Source organism: Carex rostrata, chromosome 6 (assembly GCF_964058835.1).
Source record: "Carex rostrata chromosome 6, lpCarRost1.2, whole genome shotgun sequence".
Classification (NCBI taxonomy): domain Eukaryota; kingdom Viridiplantae; phylum Streptophyta; class Magnoliopsida; order Poales; family Cyperaceae; genus Carex; species Carex rostrata.
Genome location: NC_135923.1, coordinates 10,866,127 through 10,880,972, shown reverse-complemented (window position 1 = coordinate 10,880,972; position 14,846 = coordinate 10,866,127). Strand labels below are relative to the sequence as shown.

The 14,846-nt window shown below is 34.0% G+C and overlaps 3 protein-coding genes across 6 annotated transcripts in view; 1 reads left to right on the top strand and 2 right to left on the bottom strand.

The window, feature by feature from the left end:
• Positions 1-4,114, bottom strand: part of LOC144555951 (protein IN2-1 homolog B-like) — a 34,213-nt gene extending 30,099 nt beyond the window's left edge. Inside the window, exons 1-10 of one of the 3 annotated variants that reach the window (XM_078304402.1) lie at positions 3,959-4,113; positions 3,574-3,648; positions 3,288-3,348; positions 2,060-2,146; positions 1,834-1,932; positions 1,640-1,748; positions 789-868; positions 573-680; positions 390-470; positions 129-298 (exon numbers count right to left, since the gene is read on the bottom strand). In XM_078304402.1, the coding sequence (XP_078160528.1) occupies positions 290-298; positions 390-470; positions 573-680; positions 789-868; positions 1,640-1,748; positions 1,834-1,932; positions 2,060-2,146; positions 3,288-3,348; positions 3,574-3,648; positions 3,959-3,981 (732 nt within the window). In that variant the 5' untranslated portion in view covers positions 3,982-4,113 and the 3' untranslated portion in view covers positions 129-289. Of the gene's footprint in view, positions 1-128; positions 299-389; positions 471-572; positions 681-788; positions 869-1,639; positions 1,749-1,833; positions 1,933-2,059; positions 2,147-3,287; positions 3,349-3,573; positions 3,649-3,958 lie in introns of those variants that run through there. The other 2 variants (XM_078304403.1, XM_078304404.1) reach the window with 2 other exon arrangements.
• Positions 4,115-7,582: 3,468 nt separating this feature from the next.
• Positions 7,583-10,337, top strand: MOS11 (Protein MODIFIER OF SNC1 11). 2 transcript variants are annotated; one of them, XM_078303907.1, is made up of 6 exons: positions 7,585-7,963; positions 8,269-8,352; positions 8,460-8,588; positions 8,675-8,732; positions 9,215-9,277; positions 9,387-10,337. In XM_078303907.1, exons 1-5 carry the CDS (start codon positions 7,629-7,631, stop codon positions 9,248-9,250), a joined length of 642 nt encoding a protein of 213 aa, XP_078160033.1. In that variant the 5' UTR covers positions 7,585-7,628; the 3' UTR covers positions 9,251-9,277; positions 9,387-10,337. The 2 variants fall into 2 exon arrangements, with proteins under 2 accessions (XP_078160034.1, XP_078160033.1); XM_078303908.1 differs by lacking the exons at positions 9,215-9,277; positions 9,387-10,337 and having other exon boundaries at positions 7,583-7,963; positions 8,460-8,572; positions 8,676-8,731.
• A 1,784-nt stretch (positions 10,338-12,121) lies between these two features.
• On the bottom strand, positions 12,122-14,118 carry LOC144555702 (uncharacterized). The gene is made up of 5 exons (XM_078304104.1): positions 13,889-14,118; positions 13,728-13,787; positions 13,532-13,643; positions 12,977-13,359; positions 12,122-12,549 (listed from the first exon to the last, which is right to left on the bottom strand). Exons 1-5 carry the CDS (start codon positions 14,005-14,007, stop codon positions 12,315-12,317), a joined length of 909 nt encoding a protein of 302 aa, XP_078160230.1. The 5' UTR covers positions 14,008-14,118; the 3' UTR covers positions 12,122-12,314.
• Between the last annotated feature and the right edge of the window lie 728 nt (positions 14,119-14,846).

Below are 14,846 nucleotides of genomic sequence, written 5' to 3'. Positions count from 1 at the left end.
TAAAATGCTGCCGGCAGCAAATTAGCCGGACCCATAATATCTGTATCATCATCTTTATTTGTGCTGTTTATTCAAATACTTTGATATTATAAAACAAAATACAAGGAAAGGAGAAGCCAACAAGAATATGACAAACACAACACAACCATAAGCACAGCAACAGGTCGTCAGCCTCATACATAGCGCTTGTCTGCGCACCTAGCAAATTAACTTTATTTATAAATTATTAATTAGATTTGAAAGAAGATGAAGTGATTTGTGTTTGATCCATTAAGACGGTCCTTTCTTCTTAAGCAAGCTGGAAAATCACAGAACAAATATACAGTTAAAACAAATATTATGTCTAAAATTGTGAATAAGTATTTGATTAAGTAAATGTTATAATTTACCCCGAAACGCTTCTTGGCAATAGTAAGAAGCTCCTGAGGATCCCGCTTGGTTGCTGTGTAGGCCTCAATCTTGTTAAGCTCCTGATGTTGTATTTTTATATCAGACATTGTAAATTACAGATTATAAATGAAAAATTGATCTCATTGACAGTAATCAATTTATGATATCACTTTTGTTCTAACCTCCAACCATGAATTTAGCCTAGGCCTGCCCTTGGTTATATCATAATTCTTCAAGTCACTCAAGAAAATCTGTAACCTCTCAATAAAGGGTGCATATGCTACGTCCACCTACATATAATTGATTAATTGGTTTAAAGAAGTTAGAAGACAAAATTCAGAAAAATGAACATAGCAAGAGAAAGTATAAATCATTAGCTAAAAGAAAAGAAAACTAACCAAACTAAAGTCGGGTCCAAGGAAGAATGGTCCATCTTCAAACTTTGACAGGGATTCTTCTAACTTATCCAAAGCAGCCACTGAACAAACCATCCAAGCAAACAATAAGTTCAGAATATGTGTATATTACAAAATATTACTCTCTCATACTGGCTGGGGAAACCAGCTGGTACAATACCAATCCAATTGCATTGCTGTGAGACATATCAGACCAGGCTAGGAATTGATAATGCCGGACCTGATTGATACATAATCAATAGTATATTCCAACCAGGCTAGGAATTGGCACAATATGCAGCATGCACAAATATATAGATTTATATATGCAGTTCAATTTTGCAATTTTTACTATGTATTTTATATAAGAAAAAATAGTAGATTACACATTATAGATTAAATTGAAAATTCGTTATAATAGATGAAATAATTGAAGTTTCAGTTCAACACACACAAAAAAACTAAAGGGTGAAATATACAAACTCCAAACATGTATTACTTGGGTTAAAAAGGATTCATAAAAATAAAAATAAAAATTGTCAGAAAATTGAAGAATGTTGTTGTAGTGCGGATTAATAATTTCAATTAATTAGAGGATGGACACAAAAAAAAACATAAGTTGTGCAACATATGTTTCATATATGGTCCACATAACACCTCATATGGAACTGCACAACAGCATTCCGCATACCTGCATACCATATATGTGGTCTCTGCTTATGTGGCTACAAATTAAAATATACTTATTACTAACTGTATATTATTTTGAGCACATGCGACCAGCCACATACGCATATGCAGCCCATGAACCGCATTTTAAAACACTAATTCATATTGTGCAATAAAGTAAGTACCAGCATCAGATATGTTCTCTCCTTTTGACAGTAATATTGAATACAGAGCTTTGTTGAAGGAATCACTATAAGCAAGAAGCTCCTCTGCAAAAGTTTGTTTTGCTGGATCCTAATAACAGAAAAATCACAAATAAGTCTAGTGATTTAAAAATTAAGTTTCACTATATATTGAAAAAACTCAGGTTATTTTTTACATCAGGAAGCAATGCGGGGCCCTCAAAGTGAGCGTCAATGTACTTGATCAAATCCAAACTCTCTCCCTTTACTTCGTTGTTGTGCTCAAGGGAAGGTACCTATTAATAATCATTCAATTAATATATTACATTATTTCAATGATCCACACGAAAAAGTATACATTTTATGCAAAAAATGGAGAAACATAAATTATTGGTTAAACAGAGAAAGGTCATAAAAATATACTTTGTTTTCAGGATAAACCTTCTCCTTGTACCATGCCGGCCGATCTCCTAGATCAATGGCTACTAATTTGATTTTTTCCTGTAGTCCCTGTACTCCAGTTTAAGAAACAAACGAAGTCAGAACTTGGAAAAATAAAATAATTTAATTTAAAGTGGAGGATTCAAATACCCCATCTATTTTTCATGCCTCGATTATGTCTTCAATTTTTAATCTACCATAACTACTTAAAATGAAGCCATTTGATATGATTTATATTACTTCCTCTGCATGTATGTACGTACATATACTGATATACATGCATCAACATACAAACAAAAATTATAGCATTTTGACTTTAATATTAAGAACTAAAAAAAATTAATGTTCAGAATTTATCTTTTACAATCTTTCGATACCACCAATCAAAACAAATTTAAGTTAAAACGGTATAGTTTTACATGTATGCATAGAAAAAGTGATATAAATTTATCACACCTGACAATTCTATTGTGATATTTGAATTTTAGATTTTGAGTTATAACTTTGTTGAAATTAAAATTTTCTCTATACAAAGTTACTAAGTGAAAAAAATTGCCCAGCGATAGCAATTCGAAAGTGACCTAGCGAGAAACCCTAGTGCAACCGCCAGCCCCCTACCTTGCCATCCCCCAGTCCACCCCTCTCATCCCTTCTGGGCCTCACCCTTGACACAACAGTACCCGTCCCCTCTCTCTCGGCTCTACCTCTATGAGCGGAGAGTAGAATGAGAGAGAGGGGAGGGACCGGAACCAAGAGCGTGGTATCGTCGGAGCTTGGAGCGTAGAGTCTCTACCCCCATCTCAATCAGAGTGCGTCGGTGAGCAGATCCAATCGTCGTGGAGAGAGATGGGGATTAAGGTAATAGGGTCATTAAGAGCGTATACAAGTAGGATTATAATATTAGAGTAGTTTGGAGGGATTAGTGAGAATAAATGAGTAAATTTAAGAATTATGGTCATTTAACTCTTTTTTATCAATAAAATAGTTAGTAGGTAGTTAAAGTCACTAACCTTCAAAAAATAAAAAAATTTGTTGAAATTAAAGGCATAATGAAGACAAAAAAATGCAGAGGCATTTGAATCCTGGTCTAATTAAAATCAAGCTTAATTGCGATGGAACAAAAAATAATGAAGACACAAAAAAATGCAGAGGCATTTGAATCCTTCTCTAATTAAAATCAAGCTTAATTGCGATGGAACAAAAAAGGTACCTTGTAGTTCCTAGCAATCCAGGTGCGTTGTGCGTATGGGCATATGTATGCTACATACAGCCTTCATATCAAACATCACAAAAATAATGTCAATGGTAAGGTTTACCTGAAGAAGAATTGAATTTTTGCGAACTACAAGTCCAGAACTACAGGTAATTAATAGTCTACTGTAAGTTGACCTACCATACAAATTTTAAATATTCTTCTTTTTTTATTGACACACAAGTCTACTCAACGCGGACTGATAAAAGAAAACTTGACAAAATTGAAGTTTATAAACAATTACCTAGTGGTGCCGTCAAAGAGAGAAGGTGGCGGAGATGTAGCGGTAAGAGAAGGGGGAAGCTCTTCCTTAACAGAACTACACACGACAGAATTATATGAGAAAATTTTCCATTAATTTGCAAAAATCTAGACTAAATCCTTTAAGATAATCGATAGATCAAGATCAATATTTAGTACCTAAAACGGGGGGAAAAAAAACGATGGATAATTTCCAACTTAAGATCATAAGGGAATAATAAACCAATAAAAAAACGGGGAGGGGGCTGGCGGGGCAACAAATTGACTAATTGCTAAAACAATTGGTTTTCAACACACAATCTAAGATAAAAAAATAAAAAAATAAAAGTTTGATCACTGAAATGTTTTGAACGAATTCGAGATGATACCTAGCAGGAGCAACAGGTGCCATGCGAAATGTGCGAATTGATATCCTTTGCTAAATCTTTCAGTAGTAGGTATCCGAGGAATGGAGACCTTGGTTTGATCAGCTGAACCTATATATAGTATCGCTATCAACTCAATAATGATTTATATTCCCATTTTGATAATGATAATGATATCGCTCTCCGTGTGGAAAAAGAAGAGAGAGAGAGAGAGGAGAGAGACGCGACTGAAGAATGGCACCACACAGCACGCCGTCCAAAGAAGCGTCATCCGTGACGAGAGAAGTGCCTAGAAGATCGGAGCAATCCCGTTACCTAGGAAAACTTCTCTTCGGTTTCCTGAAATGGAGACTTCTGTAACAATAATAACGCGCGGATCCTACTCGCTCGCATAACTGGAACCACCATTTGTTTTGAGACTGGACGGAGATTATTTTAGTAGACGGCATTCAAGAAGTACTCATATTTTTGTGGCATGTAGCTAGCGAATTTCGTGCAGAGAGTAAGCTTTAATATATCATATCATCCTGACTTCCTGAGTACTGACGACTCAAAAGTTCGGAAAAGGTTTGGCGGATCAAAATTTATTATTCAGATATAAGTTAGAAATAATTTAGAATTATATATTGAGTCTAGATTAAATGAGGCAAATATTTATAATTTGAAATTTATAAATTATACACAATTTAAAATATTTGCATATTTCACTGAAAAGATCAGCTGATTGAAACAAATGTGTAATTATAGTGCCATATATTTTAACATAGAAGTGCTATAGCTAAAAGTAAAAAAAAAAAAACACTTGCAGATGCAATTAATTTATTTTATAAAAACAAAACTGTAAAAGGAAAACAAAACTGCATGGACCAAAATCTTTGGCCCATTTAGTATTAAAGTATTGAGTTGTAGAAGAAGGAAAAGAAACGACATGAAGGTTGCTGGAAAGTGTCTAATGTATTGAACAATTTATTTAGTCCCATCACTTAAAAACAAAAACAAAAAAATGAAGTGCAAAAATGCCTATATAAGAAGATGGGGAGTGAAAAAATTAAAAACAACTCAACTGCGGGGTATGGATGAGATATTGAATTTGGGTTTTGGTTTGTATCAGATACCCGATCCAAATTTTAATTGAAATATTTATATTGATTCAAAATATTAATTCGCGAATATTTCATAAAACTCGCAAATAATTTATAAAATCATGAATAATTTGGATTAGCGAATAATACACAGATTAATTCGTTAACAGTTCAAATCTGATTAATTCGTGAATAATTTACGAATAATTTACTAATTAATTACGAATCTGGTTACTATGCTTCATATTACTATATCAACTCGCTTCACAGACTGATACATAAGCGGAGACAGAGAACAGTAAGCTTTTGGTGCCCCACTGAAAAAAGAATCCGTAAGCAAACGGAAAACGAAAATCTAGTCGCCTGGGACTAGTAGCTAGGATGAATTGTATTTGCGAATGTAACCCATAATCGGTCTATGTTCATCGGCTAATTAAATTATGAAAGACGGGTAGATTGATGGCGGTTGGTGGATACCCTCCGTGAAATTTTTTTGACGCTTTGGCTGTAATCGTAACCAATTTATGCTATAATTCAACTAATTAAGTGTCAAAATCGGAAGTTCGGAACTATTTTTTTTATAGAGTTCCAACTGATTAGGTACGAAGTGATACTGTTCAATTTTTCATTTTTTGAAGTTGGCGGTCAGGTGCCCACCACCAACTTTAATGATGCATTCAAGTTCACAGTGAGAAGAAATCCAAATACGTGTCATGTGACAAGTTACGTCGTGATTTGAATCACGTGTTGTGGCGTAATTAATTTAGATTTATACTTTTTGTGCTGCAATTAAATTTGAAAGAATGATCACAGCACATTGATGTTTAAATATGACCAGTTACGTTTGATCACATTTAATTATTATTATTTTTTATAATTTAGATTAGTTTATTCAAGATTCACCATTTGATCGAGATATAACGGTCCTAATTAGACGTAAATTAAGTCATCGTATATCGTGTTGTCACCAAATCTTTTACGTGACTTGTCATCTCGTACTTTTAAAAAATAACCACGTCACACAAATAATCACAATACGAAATATACAAATCACAGCACGTGCAGTGTCGTGACTTATCCAGCAACATCCTGACTTTTTTAGATTTCTAATAGTGAGTATCGTATGTTGTAACAGCGAAGTCTTATTTTTTTTAAAAACAAATAATGTACATGTGTTTGACAATAAAAACGAAGAATTTTATTGTAGTATTTTTATTTGTAAAGAAGATTTTTAGTGCTCCAGAAATAATTTAAAAAAAGAAGTGTGCGTTAATATTAACGAAAAACCATTCTAAATAAATCTGTAATAAACATGGTCAATAAAAATTGAAATTGTTTTCTTAATTCAGAGAAAAAATAATTATTTCAGTAATTTTAAATCATACTTAATATATTAGGAGGAATTCACTTACAACATCTTATAACAATTCGGCTTTGCAATTTCTAAAGTCCAAACAATCGATCCAAACCGTTCAAAATGATATCTATATTAAAATGTGCTTGGAGATCAAATTTTACATATTTTTTATTTTTTTATTATTTACAAAACTGTTGTTTTCAGTGCTCCACAATTTTTAAAAATAACAGTTTTGTAAAATACTTAATAAATAGTAAAAAATTCAAAAAAAATATAAAATTTGATATGCAAACGCATTTTAATACAGAGATCGTGTTGAACGATTTGGATCGACTGTTTGGACATTAAAAATCACAAATCAAATTGCTATAAGGTATTATAAGTTACAAATGTTGTAAGTGGATCTTTCCTCATATATTAGATAACAACGGTACAACAAGTCAGCATTAACACACCACAGTGCAAAGTGCAAAAATGATACAGCGAAAAGTATAAAAACTAAAAAGAAGTTTGAAATTGTTTTTCTTAGTACAAAAATTTTGCAGCGATACAGCAAAGTGCAGAAACTAAAGAGTTGAAAAATATGAACTTCAATAAATTTAAATCAATTTAAAGGACACACAAATTAAAAATGATGAAAAAAAAAGTATTAATACACCACAGTACAAAGTTCAGACCATTTTTACACAAAAACGATTGTAAGAATTGAAATTACAATTATTAGATCAATAATTATAATTGTTTACAAATGAGATGAAGATGCTCTTATGTCTGTATCAATAAAGAGAGCTCAAATTCCTTAGTTTTGTGCGTATCATGTCCGCTGATGATTCATTTGAAACCTATGCCCACTGCGCATTTGCCCAACACCGTTCCTCCAACTTTTTTTTTTTTTAGTATTTTGAGACTCGAAATTCCTAGGAATCTTTTGACGATGGGGTTTAGATGCTTCTATCTCAATCAGAAAGAACTTGCCAATGGGTATCTGCTGGCTGCTGCCATTCCGAATGAAAAATTTGCAAACAAATTGATCTCATTTCACAAGTATTTCACTGGACACCAGCTCAAGCCCAACTATGTATTTTCTCATGAAACAAAAGCCCAACTATGAAGAATACAATAACATGCTCTTTTCTTCATGATTCATAGCCCAATTAATAGAGCAAAACTGCAAAAGCAAAACCCTCTCCTTTCCTATCGAAGCAATTCCTCCATCCTGCTAACAACTCTTCTCATGGATTCGCAGCAACCCGAAATCCGAGAAGACACTTCTAAAGAAACCCTAGACGCGCCACCTCCGACTACTGCTGCAAAACCGACTCCTCTCCCTTCAAACCCTAGTTCCGCCATGTCTACTGCCCCTCCTTCCTCCGATCCGAGTGTCGTGACCAACGACGAGACGAAGAACGAAGAAACAGTCGAGAAAGGAGAGCAGAAAGCGGCCGTTCCGCCCGTCTCCCCCTCGACCGGTTCAGTCACTGACCTGGAGAAGAAGATGCGCCGAGCCGAGCGGTTTGGAGTGGCGGTTGTGATGTCAGAGGAGGAGAAGCGCAATAACCGTGCTGAAAGGTACGCTCTTTCGATAGATTTGTTCCGTTCAGTGTGAATGAACTCCAGCAGTTTTAGCAATTCTGAAGCTGATATCTTGGTTCTCTTAATCATTGTAATATCTCAGAATTGAATTTGAAACGGTTTGTAGTTATGGACTTGTGGTTTAATCAGTTGTACAACTGGATGAAAATTTGTCATTGCTGAAAGAATCACTTTGGCCAGAATTTTAGAGACATTATTTGTATAATTAAAACTATTTCGCATGATCTGATTATATTTTCTGCCTTGTTCTCTGCACTTTACTCCTGAATACTTGTCATTAGGTTTGGTACAGGGACGCAAACAGTACGTAAAGGAGGCACTGGACAGGTGGAGGAACAACAGAAGAAAAAGGCACGTGCTGAGAGGTACATGATTCTTTTTCACATTAAAGGCCATATCGATCAAGTCTGATTTCTCTATATAGTGTTATCAGAATATGATGACATTGTAATTTCTTTTCTTTCCTTTTTAGATTTGGGCTTAGTACAAATGCAACAGTTGATGAGGAGGCTAAGAAGAAGGCTCGTTTAGAGAGATTTTCACCAGGATTGAAAGTTGATGCATCAGAAGAAGAGAAAAAGAAGGAGGCAAGGGCACTCAGGTCATTTTTCAACCTTTTATTATACTTGCCTCAAAAACCATCAGTTACTTGCAGATATTTATGTATTAGTGGTACTAAATTTTCAGGTTTGCTAAGAATTCTACTAGCCCGTCACAGCCAAGTACCAACGATAGCTCTGATCTTGTAAGTTCATAAGCATTTTGAAATGGTAGCATAAGCATCTCAAGGGATATTTTAAGATTATTTTGAACTGCAAACTCTAGATGTCGGTCTTTCAGTGTTCATAAATAAATATCTTTGTAAATTTATTTGCACCATTTGAATCAAGTCATTCCTTAAACTTTCCAAAAGAACTAAGCTAGTCCTTTAAACATCTCTCAAATTATCAATTTAGTCCTTCTGATAGTACTTCTAACTTGATTCTATTCACATAAGTTCAAGGACTAAACTTGTTATTATTGTTTAAAAGTTCAAAAACTGATTAGGTGCAAATGAAATTTTGGGGACCAGTTTGGTTTTTTGTTCAAAGTTGAAGGACTGACTTGTTTTAATTTGGGAATTAAATGACTAATTTGATGCAAGTATAGAATTTGTTTTCTATGGGGAACAACACCTAAAAAAATCATATTTTTTCTTCTTCTTTTTTTCCTTCTTTTCATTGATAGAACAAGGATGCAGCGAGTGTGGTTGGCACTGCATGATGGAATGGAAAGTTTCTAATTAGCTAGGTTTGTTAATTTTATTTATGAATTTTCAAAATCTGTCCTTGTTCGAAATTTTCTGTAATTTAGTTCCTTGTTATTTTTCTCATTTGTTCTTTTAAAAAAAATTTTGCAGGTTAAATTTTGCTTGCTATAACTATTTTTGGTGCTCATGGTTGCCCTTCTTCCAGTTGCTTTGGAGGGAGTCATTTTGATACACAAACCAGGGGCAGCATAATAGTTCTTGAATATCATAAATAATCTTTAAAGTTTCATGCAGTGTTTAATTAGTTCGTTGGCATTTTAATATTAAGCATTGCAGTTTAAGGTTGGTTTAAGTAAGTGGAGAGAAGAGGTATATTGCTAGAGCAAAGCCACAATAGAACATGACAGACTTGAAAAACTAAAACCAAATTGACTTAAAAATTTTACAATCCACCCAAACTTGTTATTTTACTACCGTCTTAAACCAGAATTTATGGATAAAAGTATCAACAAGCGGATTAATTTTTTTTATCGGTGCCCAAAGCTGAAACTGTTTCAAATGGTTTGATTTGTGTTTATTTTGGGTTTTTATGGTTGTATGGTTGTTTTGAGACTTTTTAAGGTCGTCAGTAACATATTTTAAGGTTTTGAGGTGGTCGAGCCAAATGTTTAGTTTATCAGCATAGATTGTAATACTCCAGAAATTTCGGTGGATTGAAGGATAAGGTGCAGAAATTTACACATAATAATCTTCTAAGCTCCAAATATAAGAGAAAATGTTGTGGCGTTGCTCTGGCTTTCTCTACTCTTGTAAATCATAACTGCTAGTTTATAAATCTGCAATGACATAAGGATGAAATGGAGATTGCATGAAACTTTAGGGATTGTTTATGTAAATTTAGCTTTTAACTGTTGTACTTGTAATTTTCAGTAGATTGTCCTTGTTCTGATATTTTGTGGTCAACTTTTGTTAATGGTAGTTGTAATACTTGGTATGTTACTTTGCATATTTTGGTAGCCTTGCTAATAGTATTAAATATCCTGATTGACATATTTGCACTATAATTGATGATGACGTGGATATTGAAACGGCTTATTTACTCTTAGTTCTTTGTTTGTTCTAGATGTAGGGGTGAAAACGGAGCGGATATGGAGTGGATAATGCTGATATTGTATCCGCATCCGTCGGATAATGAGCAAATACAAATACGGATATCGATAGTAAACGGATATCAAAATTCAAAATCAAATCTGCCTTAAACGGATACGGAATGGATAGTCCACGGATTCGAATACGATATTAATGGGTGGATAATTAAGATATATTAATTTAAAATGTTAAATATTAATATTAATGAATTTATAAGAGATGGGAGATAGTATATTCATATAATATATATATATATATATATTAAATAAAGGAATGGTAGCAAAAGATGTTGTGGTCCAATGTTTTGAAGCTTCGTCCTAAAACCTTGAGATGGGACTACATGGGTTCAAATTTCACTTATAGCAAATATTAATTTCAGATAATCCGGATATCCACTCCGTTTACGAATCTGTATCTTCTATGGATATCCGATAATTATCCGAATCTGTATTCGGGAATTATCTGAATTCAGATTATATACGAATACGGAGCGGATATCCGCCGAATAATCTGGCTTTGTTTTCACCCCTATCTAGATGTCTATACATTATTGTTGATATTTGATTATTTGTCAACCATACCTTATTAGTAGTCCATTAAGTATATTTATATATGGGAATATGCTAGCATGCTACGTGTAGCATAGAGGTCCTCCGTGCAATGGTTCAATATTTGACTTTTCAAAATCTTAACGGTCGATCCAAACCGTTCATCTTGTTCTCCATATTAATGTGTTTGGAGAACAAGATGAACGGTTCGGATCGACCGTTAAGATTTTGAAAAGTCAAATATTGAACCATTGCACGGAGGACCTCTATGCTACACGTAGTACCGTAGCAGGTTCCTTTATATATGAACCTTTTTGACAAACTATATGTACTGTTTGATGCATTTTTTATGTAATTACAAATTGGCAAGTCCTCACCCATTCAATATTCGTTTAAAAAGCGAAAAATCAAGCGTGTTTTGTAATATAAATACGGGATCCTTTAAATTTAAGTGTGCTTTATTTAAGTGTTCGATGATTTTTTTGGATGGTTCAGGAAGCAATAGTGAAATTTTAAAATGTATATGCTGCACATGCTGAATGTATGTTTTATAATAGTTGAGTGTGTCTATTTGGATAATCAATATGTTTAATAATTCCAGTTAATTGAAATCGACAAGTGTGTATTTGGTTATAGTTAAGTGTATATTTTGCACTATCAGAGTGTATTTTATGGCGTGCAAATCTGCCTTAAAAGTATTGAGAGTATGGTTATGGAGTAATCATCTGGACTGTTACGGAATTCTGTAGCTTTTCCACGGATCTTACTAGGATTTCATGTTTTCTTTTACAAAGGTGGTATTGAAGCGAGCAATGACCATATAATTTTAGACTTTATGCGCGGTTATCATTAAAAGATGCGAAAGGTTTTCATCTACATGATTTTTGTGTGACAGCCTTAATCAAAGCAGTTGAGCACATTTAAATGCTTGAAGATGAAAGAGGAAAAGAAAAACTAATGTCGTTTTTTCGCAACATGCATGTGACGAGAAACATACCTTCTGTTTGCTCTTGTAAAAAGTTATTGATTTAATTTCATTTTTGCAAGAACCAATTTTCAATGTTTTTTTTTTTCTCCTTTAGTTCTTTTGAGGGGAGAATTCAATTTAGGTTACATATGTCATTAGCTGTAATTTCCATTTAATAAACTGGTAAACTTTTCAGACTTGAGATTGAAAATTAAAAGAACTGAAGCAAGAAATCAAAACTTTTCTTATTGAAAATAACAGCAACTAAAGAAACATTGATAACACAAACGTAGCCAAGGAAAAGATAGCCATCAAAACCAAAGGCCAACTTTATGCAGCTATTTTCACACTATATATTTATCAGAAAATTACAATACTAACAACATTCAACCTAATATAATAAGGCCTCAAAATTCAGATCGCAGTGACCGGAGAACGTCTCTCAATAGAGTATTTAAGTTGCTCTCTGACCTGTCTTAGTGCAAATAAAACTGCATGCACATTATTCTCTTTCATTTCTGATTCGTCTCTGCAATCCTTTGTGCTTGTTACCGCTTTCGCTGGAACTATGGCCTCCTTGTTCTCTTCGGTTTTGATTACTTCTTCTTGTGATGCCTCTTGAATGGAAGTAGTAGAGACAGATGATTGCCTGAGTTAACCAGAAATGGATTAGCCAAATTAGACCCCAACATCATGGTATTGAATAAAGGGAGACAATTCTGGGTATAATTAGTAATTAAGCAAAGATTCTGGCTTAAAATTAAATTATTGGAATGTAAAGTGGTGTGGTATTTTCAGTTCTGCTTAAAAAGCAGTCCGGTCCCAGATAAGTGTACTTGTATCAATAATACAAATAAAATCAACAAAAAAAACCCTCTTTTGCAGTTTTGCTACATCTGATGTGCTAAAATGAAAGAAAATTAGAAATTTTGTAAATTTTTCACCCAAGTTTAACCTTTGAGCAAAATCTAATTCCTGTGTAGTCATACAGTCTGATAAATATGTCTGGAGAAATCTTTCTAGAACTTTACTTCTTATAACATTACTCAAATTTTATTAGCCCAGAAATTTAATACCTCATATCTGCATGAAATTCCTCTTCTGACCCGCAATTTTCGATCGATGGGTTCCCACAATTATCGTCCTTCACATGAGACAATTCTGAACCAATTGAACACCAGCTTTCATTTTCTGACCCAGTATGGCCATTTTTCTCCTCTTTCACCTCTTCAAACGAGCTACATTGCAAGGAATCGTTGTCTGTTTTAACAGAAATGGATCTTTTGTCATCAAATCCCTCAGTAGCTAAAGAGGAATATGAGGAGAAAGAACCACCAGAACTATCTGGTAAATCCAAAATCTTGAGAGATTCAAGCTTTTTCAGAGCATGCCTTAGCCTCTTTTCAGCTTTATTCCTGCTTTTTATCTCCTCACTTAGCCTCTTCTCCAGCTCATCCAACTGTATCAGTCAAACCCACATAAAAAATATGAAACAAGATAAGAAGAACTTTTGGAACCAACACTGTACTTGCCTATTTTAATAAGATCAACATACAGACATAAATAAACAGAAAGAAAAAAATTATAAATAAGAAAAGATGTAAAGAGCTAATAAGAGGTCCGCTACTAACCTTTTTGCCTATTACTTGAGTTACCTCCTTAGCTTCTTTAGATGCCACTCTCTCAGATTGTAATCTCCCCCTTAAGCACTCTACAGTTCTCAATTTCTCAGCATCATCATCTCTGAAAGAGTAAATAATTAAAAATATATTTAATTGTACCAGAAAAACGGAAATTATTAGTTGCAGTAAATTTATTCAATTGTACCTGCATTGATCGCCTGACACAACTGATTTCGATCCTTCTTGATCACTGCCACCTTTATGTCTAAACCCCACCCAAAAAATGAAAAACAAACGATAAATCAAAGATCAAGAGACAAGAGGAGTACAGATGTATCAAACAAAGAGCCAAAATACAGTTAGTACCTGCATTGGGTGTTTGATGGAGGGATTCCTTCGTTAGAAATTGGTATATAAGCTTGTTGATCAAAACTGCGGCGCGCTAAAGACATTATCCTCTCTGGTTGTGCTCCGAGAAACAGCATAGAGGAAAAGAGATCAGGAGAGATTAAAAAGGAAATGGAGTATTAAAAGCCAAGGAGGTGACTTTCTCTCTCCTGCTCTCTCAGTCTCTCTCTAGAGAGAGAATAAAATATGGTCTCTGTTTGTTTTATTTATTTCAGCAGATGAATTGTTACAATGTTACTGTCTCTAGGTCTTCCTCGTGCCTAGTATAATTTGAGGCCAGTTGTTTTTTTTAAATGGTAATAAAGAGCGTGTTGAATTATCATAATTACAAAATATTAATTAGTCGCGTCGGTGATTAATTCTCTGTGCCAGGTGTCACCGTCATGGGGCTTCACAAGTTCTACTATTCAGTTACCTGAATTCCCTACAATTATAATTCAAGTTTTTAACTATCTGTGAAATGTTATCCTTTGGCTTATAATATTACTATGACATGGCTGATTTAGGATTGATTAAAAAATTTAAAATTGAAAGACTGGCTTACAAAAATAATAATAATATAATATACCTTGTTTTCTGGATGTTTATGGCCTGGTGGGACCCGCGGCTAGGGTTTTAGAGAGGTGTTGGCTTCCTCTGGTTTTTACTGAACAAAGAAAAGTGTGGCGAGTCACTATCACACAGCCGAAATCTCTATTCTTTGACTTGGTTTAAGAAGGTTTAATGTTCTGTTGGACCCCACTGTCAGTTAAATATTACCCACAGATTAGATATCCAATCGGCCTTAAGGCATCCAGTATCTAATAGGAAAAGTTATTGTTCAGGCGAGGAGCAACACGTGACAGCAGTGTGTGTAACATTTGGCATTTCATGATTCATAGAGAGTTTGCCCAGTACCAGTAGAACTCCCGACCTT

Bases quoted from the DNA above. Each gene is read 5' to 3' on its own strand.
- MOS11 (XM_078303907.1), top strand. From the start codon at position 7,629: ATGGATTCGCAGCAACCCGAAATCCGAGAAGACACTTCTAAAGAAACC. The intron at 8,353-8,459 runs GTACATGATTCT...TTTCCTTTTTAG, and splicing joins AAAAAGGCACGTGCTGAGAG to ATTTGGGCTTAGTACAAATG. The intron at 8,589-8,674 runs GTCATTTTTCAA...CTAAATTTTCAG, and splicing joins AAGGAGGCAAGGGCACTCAG to GTTTGCTAAGAATTCTACTA.
- LOC144555702 (XM_078304104.1), bottom strand. From the start codon at position 14,007: ATGCTGTTTCTCGGAGCACAACCAGAGAGGATAATGTCTTTAGCGCGC. The intron at 13,788-13,888 runs GTACTAACTGTA...GGTGGGGTTTAG, and splicing joins CCATCAAACACCCAATGCAG to ACATAAAGGTGGCAGTGATC. The intron at 13,360-13,531 runs GTTAGTAGCGGA...TGACTGATACAG, and splicing joins CTCAAGTAATAGGCAAAAAG to TTGGATGAGCTGGAGAAGAG.